Below are 7,761 nucleotides of genomic sequence, written 5' to 3' on the forward strand. Positions count from 1 at the left end.
TGCTGATACACTATAGGCTGCTCTACATTAGCAATTTACGTCCCAGTATGGATCCCTTCCAGGCATGAATTTGCTTTCTCTGTCCTAGGAGCCATGAGGTGTGCACTGAAGCACATCCCCAGTGCACTCAAAACTGTTTCTTGTCTATAAGAAGCACCTAAAATATCTCTTGCAAATTAGATGCAAAGTCTCCCAGTAGCTGGTTCCCTGTAAAAGTGGGGTTCTGTTAGTAAGCCACAAGCAATTCTGGTGCTGCCTGTTAGGCACAGATGGGCAGTGCATTCCTTGAGTGAATCCTTTGCTGGTAACCATGCACCACAGGCATACAGTCCTAGAACTATAGGGGATCATGCCAAATCCAACCTCCTTGTTCTTCTTGCCTGTCACTGCACCACAGATTAATGCAGATATACCCCACTGGAGGCAAAGGGAAGGACTTGGATACACATGGGCATTCCTGCCTCCTTTCTTTGACCCTGAGCAAGTCATTGAGCTTCTCTGTTTAAGTTTCCTACCTGAGAAACCAGGTCACAGCTAGACTGAGAGTTTGGTACACTGAAGATCATAGGATTGAGGAATCCTGTATTCCCTTTAATGCTGTGCTGCATCTCTTTGCAGATGAAATGTATTTGGCATTTCCGGATTCTTTTCAAAGCAAACATAATCCTTCACTTCAGTGCTTGTAGATAACCCTAACAACTGATACAGATATTTACACAGCATTTAAAAAGTACCTTTACAAGGGAAGCCTCTCTCAGATACTGTTCTCTAAAGCAGAGACAGATACTAAATTTTGCTCAACATTTTGAACTGATAAAATATAAACAATATGTAACACTTATACATGGAACACACCCAAGTTGGAATGCACCTAACAAAGAAGAATCAGACACCAACTGTTCAATTTAGAACAGTTGTTCTTACCAGTCCCTGCCAGAGAGTCTGAGCTGTCTTAAAATTTGGGTTAGCTGGATAAGGTCAATTAGGAAAAATAGATCCAAAGAGATTATCACTGCAGATTTATTGGTCAGTGTAAGGGAAGTTACTGACTCTTGACCTATATTTCAGTATATAGGTGTGTATATATAGATGCAGATATGCTGAAATATCATTCATAAAGGGGTAATTCTTGTCATGCCATTAAATGGCTTCAGGAAAGCTGGTTCTCAAATATCACCCATTCATTTGCATTCAGAGGGAAACCCATGTTTAGAAAAAATGCAAAAAGAGTCTAGACCAATTTAGTCTTTTTAAGCCATCAAAGTCCCATGAAATCACTTCTATGATAGCAATAGGATCCATAAAAACTAGTTCACTGATAAATACACTGATTTAACACCTAGCTGAAAAGTTCCTTGATGTGACCACACAAAGTTAGAGTTATGCTACAGTTAATCAGTTTACAAAATAATTTCTTGCACGATTCTTCTAGCTAAACAAATGCTTTCCCAACAAAAATCCTGTCACAAGAAAATTTATGGAGTTGTAGAAGGGTGCAAGAAGTTAAATGTAGAGGTTTGCAGTGGGACTTTTACATCCTCTTGATGAGGATGAGAAGGAACACTTGCAGCCTAGGGAGGGAGCAGAAATTTTGGCTGCATTTAAGCTGAAAGAAGGGAGGAAGATTGTATGAAATTGTGAGTGAAACAATTTTGAGAAAGCACAATAATCCCTATTACACATCAGTGTTTCTGTCAGGCACTAACACAGAACAGCAGTGACAGTACAAACCAGTCACAAATTAATCTTACCATTGATGATTGGTGGCATGGACAGAACAACACCGTTGCTGTCGTAAATGACAGGATAACGTGGCTTGTTTTCTATTAGGGGTAAGTAGTGCCGAAGGTGGCTGTCAGTCTGGAGAAACAAAGCAAACCCACATTTCACTTTAGCTCACATGTGAACTTCCACAGCACCACAAACCTTCATTCAGAGATTAAGGGGAATTTTGAAAGGAGGAAGGATTGGTTTTAGAGCTTTGTACTTCACTAGCAAAGGCTGTTTGCTCTCAGCAGCAGAAGCTTGAAATGAGAGAATTTGATTTTTTGTTTTCTTCATTAGTGTTAAAAATTTTTACTTTAAGAATTCTCTCAAACATGTATAAGCCATGCTGTCTAGACAATGCTCTTGTTCACTGCAGCAGACATTTGATTGCCAAGCATCCTTAGTTTATAAGAACTTCCCTTAAAAGTGATAAAAATTAGTCCTATAATACTTTTAATTACAAATTGCTGGATACTGGCACACTTGAATTTGATACAAGATTTACATTTGTTCCAATGACATGGTATATGCTGTGCCAACAACATTATTTCCTTTTAGTGTCTCTGATACCTCGTTTCCTAGCTCTCTTATTCATCTTTAGTCAGAGATATTTAAGGATTTGTCTCTATGACCAGTACATGTGCTTCAGCACAGCTGTATATTGCAATGACAGTGATAAGAGTATAATTTTTAAATGCTGACATTGAAAGCGACCATTTAAACATCATAAAATTAGCACTGACAAAACCTTTTCTTAGCATTTACCTGGTTTCATCAGGATGCTGGGCCAAGAGCAGTGCCAGACTTAACTTGAGCCTTTCACACAGGTATGTTTGCCTGACATGCAATCAGGTAAATAATCCAACACCTTCCCCAAGTAAAATGGCCAAATGAAAGTAACATTAAAAAACAGTATCTACCCCAAACTTTTCACAGCTTTGTACACTGAGTATCTTACCAGTTTAGACAGATAAATACACAACCCTTTTACAGTATTATTAAGGGCATCATGAAAAGCAGTCTTGGTGTGAAAAAATCAGAAGGTTACTATCAAACTCGCTATTCTAAGAGCTGTGCTTAGCCACCAAACACCAAGATGTATCTCTCATGGACAATAAAAATTACCATGCATTTCTCATAGAATAAGCAAAATGTGGAATGTTTACTGTCTATGGAGCTACAGAAGATAACTATGGTTTATTTGTAAAAACAATTCTTAGTAACAAAAATATGAGAGACATTAAGCTTTGGAAATTTATCCTTCTGCATTTAGTGCACTAAGTCTGAAAAATCTCACTTACCCTATACAGATCCATAATTTGTGAGGCTGTGTACTCCTGAGATTGATTCAAGGGCTTGAATTTAATTTCTGAAGGTGCTTTGGCTGTATAAGTAAATGGACCAGAGATGGTGTCCAAGTCATGGGTACCTATTGCTACTAATGCTCTTTTCCTAAAAAGAAATAAGATAAAATAATGATTTTACTAGTAATAGAGTTTCTTAGAGATAGTATCTCATGATGCTCTGTACTTCTATGCACTTGTAGAACTTAGTGAACAAGTAGAAGAATAATTTTGAGAAGCCTAGAAATTATTTTGTAAGTAACATTTTAACCAATATTAGTAACACAACAGTCAAGGTAAACCCAGAGAGAATGTGGCAAAACACTTCTGTGTGTTATATGAGCTGTAACAGCTATTTCTGTTGAATAATACTGACAGAGGGCAGAAACAGGCAAAGAAATGAGAAAGATCAAGGTAGCTGTTATAGAAGATTTCTCTCAGCATAACTACAATGCCTCTTTGCAATGGGGATGCACAGACTTCACATGTGATAAAATCATAGACACTATATATTAGCTTAAATTTAAGAACTAACCTGCAAATATTTTGGTGCAGCTTTTCTTGGAGGTCAATGAAACTCTCATAACGATCCTTGGTAAAAGTTATATTGCGGAGAACGGCAGCTACAGCATGAGGGCGGATTTGGGTAGTCTGCATTTGATAACAGCAACGTGTAAAAAATTTTAAGTACATAGAAAATACAAAACTCCAACTGATTAAATGTGCACTTTTCTTCCTAAAATCCTCCTTTGTAAAGTAGTAATCAAAAGGAAAATGCATGGAAAGACATTTGAATCCCAAAGGGGACAAAACCCAAATAAACCCAATCTAGCTCAGGAGAGACCAGGAGCTTTCCAAGATACTGTGTAATGGCCCAGAAGGTCAATGCAATGTGAGCACCTGAAACTTTGATTTGATCTGCTTTAAGTTCACCCAAAATAACTTGTCTATTGCTCCTCCCCTTCCACTTCACTAAAAATAATCACAATGAGTAGAGACATCTAAATTTCTTTACCTCTTGTTCTCCGAACAAGGTTTCCAGTCTCACTGCTCTTACAAAATTGGTACTGATACAGATCTTGCTACTTCAGCAACTCTCAATACATTTACAGAGGTGCAGTAAACACTTTTACCTGTTCAGTGATAATCAGCCTCTGACCTTCACCCTCAGGTGGTATTATCTTTTCATATCTAGGGACATTTATCCTAAAACAAAACCAGAAGTAAGTCTGTAACTGAAAAAAAAGGAAAATTCTTCAAATGCAGGAAACTCTAGAAATTTAGCAGCAACTATATGTAGAAAACTTTCTTGGTGACATTTCTCAACATGTAATTAGCTAACCATTCAAAACTGTTTTCTGTGGGATGATTATTGAACTAGAAAGGGAGTACTCAAGAAGATAAAGTCATAGCAGAAAGTGAGATAAATTGTTTTGGTATTTATTACAAAGGATCACAAGGAAGTTTCAAGGCGAGAGTTCTTTACAGAGGATAAGTCTCAAATGGAAAAGCAGTTAAAACTTTTTTAGAACAGATCCAAAACCCAGTAACAGTCTAGTCTAGACAGGTTCTGTCCAGAGGAACATCTCATGAATCTGATCTACACATGAAATCATACTCGGAATCCAAGCAAGTAGAAAGTTTATTTACTGACTAGAAATGGACTCATATTTCAACAAATATCAAACCACACACCAATCTCACAACTATGCTTTACCTTTCTTTAAAGACCTGCAGCCCTCGGACCAGCCCTTCCAGGCAAAGCAGATCATAACGGTTGGCAGGAACATCAATTTTGTAGAGAACGACATCAGATGCACCCTTTGCTTTTTCTTCGCCTTTTTCTTTACTTATAATGTCTTTCTCAGATGTCTGAAATTAAGCCAAAACCTGTTTTTAACCTGAAATAACTTAATATTGACAGGAGTATGACAGTGATTTAATACAGGAAAAATTGCATTATTTAGAAGTTTAACATTGTAATTTGGATTTGTATAGCAAATGGGCACATCAAACACAAGAAATGGCATCTTCCTCAATTCAGAGACTGGAAACCAAAAGAAAAATTTAGTATTAAAATTTTAGTTTAAAAAAAGACATTATAGAAGCAAGAGTCTTCAGGCTGTCAAACCCCAGTAGAGAACTGAGATCTTATTTTCAACAACAGATTGGCAAATGACTTGTCATAACCAAGTTTGTTCTGAAATAAGGCGTAACACATGATGTTCAGATGTCTTCCAATAAATGTCATTAAAAGATCAATAAATTAAAATTAATAACCAAAACTAAAACAGGTCTACTTGAAGAAGATTTACATGGATATCAGGGCTAGCAAATTTTCACAAGTACAGTATCTAAATCAAAACTTTAAATATAAATTAGTTACAATGTCCAGGACAAACACATTTTTTGTCGATATTGCACAGAAGAATGCATACGAAACAAAGCCAAGCAGATCTTGTAAAATATGATCAATATGTGATCTGTGGCCATATTTATGCTGCTAAATAAAATGGGGCCAGAGACTAAAGAACAAATGGCACAGCGTGTTGAGCTCCAAAAGGAATAGCAATATTCCATCTTGGAGTCTCTTGCTTCCAAGGCATAATTTTTGTATGTGTGATAGAGTTTTTTTCAGATTCAAAACACTTGTGCTAATACAGTCTATTACAACAATATACCAGGGGATATGCTAGGAATAATGCTGTGCAAACTCTTACTAAACATAAATGCTGTCAGCACGCTACCTCTCCTGAAAAAGCAACACATAACAAAGTTACTTACAATTTCATCAAGCTCCAAACCAAACTCAAAGCAAAGCTCATCAAATTCTTCATCCGCTGTGAAGAAGGTGAATTTTGGTTAATAAGCAGATCTCAGGCCTAATTTTTTTCTGTGTTTGTTTTGAATGTTTTCAAACAAGATGACAAATGCAATTTTGAAAAAAGTGGGTAATAGTAACTTAAAGAATTTTTCTTATATTTGCATCTGATTAGCAGCTTCTTTAGCATGTGCACATTTATTGACATAGTATTGTTACAGTTACAGCAATGGGTTCTGAGCCTTGGAGCTCAACTCCTCAGTCAAGTTTGTCAGAGCAACTCTGGCTTGAATAGATAATGAAAAGAGGAGGGGTAATAGGAGAGCTCCTGCCAACTACTATTTGCATCAGTCAGCTCATTATAAAGAGGTTGCATCAACTGCGATGTACCGTATGAGTAACACAGCCCTGACCTGGCCATGGAGATTTGTCTGAAGAGCCACAGCTCCTGTGTGGGCTAAACCCTGAAAGCTCCTTCAGCCCAAGAGATCCTAAGTCACGTTTCTAAAGAGCCAGGACAGGAGCCTTGAATAAAACCACGATATTCAGCGCTTGCTTTGCCTGCTCCCACCTCTTTCTCACTCCTTCTTGATTTTAACCAGTTCCTAAAACAGTGCAACTCCCAGCCAGAAGCTGCGATTTGGAAACTCCTGGTTCTGATTCCGCGAGAGATTCGGGCTCCAGCAGCGCCCACGTGGGCAGTGCCCTGGAGGGGCTGGGGCTGGCCTAGGCCGTGCCCAACGTGCCGCGGGGGGCGAGGAGGGCCGGGGGACACGGGAGCAGCCGCGATGCGTCCCAGGACGTGTGACCCGCGGGGGACCCAGCGAGCCCCGCACACCCCGCGCGGCGGACGCGGCTCTGTCCGCTCCGGGGGCGGCCGGGCCGGGCTGGGCCGGGCAGCGGCGGAGGCGCCGCGGCGATCGCAGCCCGGCGGCCGCGGCGATGGGGCGGAGGGTCCCGCACACACTCACTGTAGCTCCTGCCCAGCGCCTGGAACAGCAGGTCGCGCTTCACGCTCACGGTCGGCATGGCGGCCCGCGCATCGCGCCTGCGCCGCCCGCCCGCCAGGCCCCTCCGCGCTCCTACGGCGTTGCCAGCGGGCCGAGCCCCCCGCGTTTCGCGGGGCGGCCTCAGCGCGTCAGGGCCGGTGCGGGGCCGCTCCACCCGCGGGGCCGCTCCGCCCGTGTCCTGCGCCCCGGGAGCGGCGGGCAGCGAGCCCGGCCCCGGCAGCGCGGCGGGCACCTACGGCCGTGACATCAGCCCCGCACGGACCCCGCGCTGGCGGCGGCGGGAGGGGCCGCGGGGCACGGCGAGTCCTGGCACTGCCGCTGTTCCGGTCCCTGTCACTGCATGGGGCTGCGAGTCCCGGCACTGACCCTGTGCCTGTCCTTGTCCTCGTCCCGACATGGCACCGCGAGTCCCGGCACTGCCGCTGTCCTTGTCCCTCTCCCCGTCCCTGTCCCTAGATGGGATCGCGAGTCCCGGCACTGTCCTTGTCCCTGTCGCTAAATGGTACTGCGAGTCCCGGCACTGCCGCTGTCGCTGTCCCTGTCCCTGTCCCCACATGGGATCGCGAGTCCCGGCCCCGCCGCCGTCCCCGCCGCGCAGCGGGATCAGCCGGGGCAGCGCTGTGCAAGTTTCGGCGTGTATTTTGTTTTTCACTCTGGGATTTTTTTATTTTTTTCCTTTTGGGCGATCCCAATCACGGGCACTCCCGGCAGCGGGAAAAGACTGTGCGTGTGCTGGTTTAATTAGGAACGAAAGGTTTGACCCCAAACGCTGCAGGAACTCCAAGTTCTGGGTCAGCTGCGTAAGCTCTTTAATGATAAG

General features: G+C 42.5%; 1 protein-coding gene across 1 annotated transcript in view; it reads right to left on the reverse strand.

Moving 5' to 3' along the window:
- The window catches only part of FARSB (phenylalanyl-tRNA synthetase subunit beta), a 38,427-nt gene extending 31,237 nt beyond the window's left edge, over positions 1 to 7,190 (reverse strand). The window contains exons 1-7 of the mRNA XM_071566443.1: positions 6,903 to 7,190; positions 5,895 to 5,950; positions 4,828 to 4,982; positions 4,244 to 4,316; positions 3,646 to 3,761; positions 3,069 to 3,219; positions 1,752 to 1,860 (exon numbers count right to left, since the gene is read on the reverse strand). Coding sequence (XP_071422544.1) covers positions 1,752 to 1,860; positions 3,069 to 3,219; positions 3,646 to 3,761; positions 4,244 to 4,316; positions 4,828 to 4,982; positions 5,895 to 5,950; positions 6,903 to 6,960 — 718 coding nt within the window. The 5' untranslated portion in view covers positions 6,961 to 7,190. The remainder of the gene's footprint in view (positions 1 to 1,751; positions 1,861 to 3,068; positions 3,220 to 3,645; positions 3,762 to 4,243; positions 4,317 to 4,827; positions 4,983 to 5,894; positions 5,951 to 6,902) is intronic.
- Between the last annotated feature and the right edge of the window lie 571 nt (positions 7,191 to 7,761).

Source organism: Pithys albifrons, chromosome 11 (genome assembly GCF_047495875.1).
Source record: "Pithys albifrons albifrons isolate INPA30051 chromosome 11, PitAlb_v1, whole genome shotgun sequence".
NCBI classification, from domain to species: domain Eukaryota; kingdom Metazoa; phylum Chordata; class Aves; order Passeriformes; family Thamnophilidae; genus Pithys; species Pithys albifrons.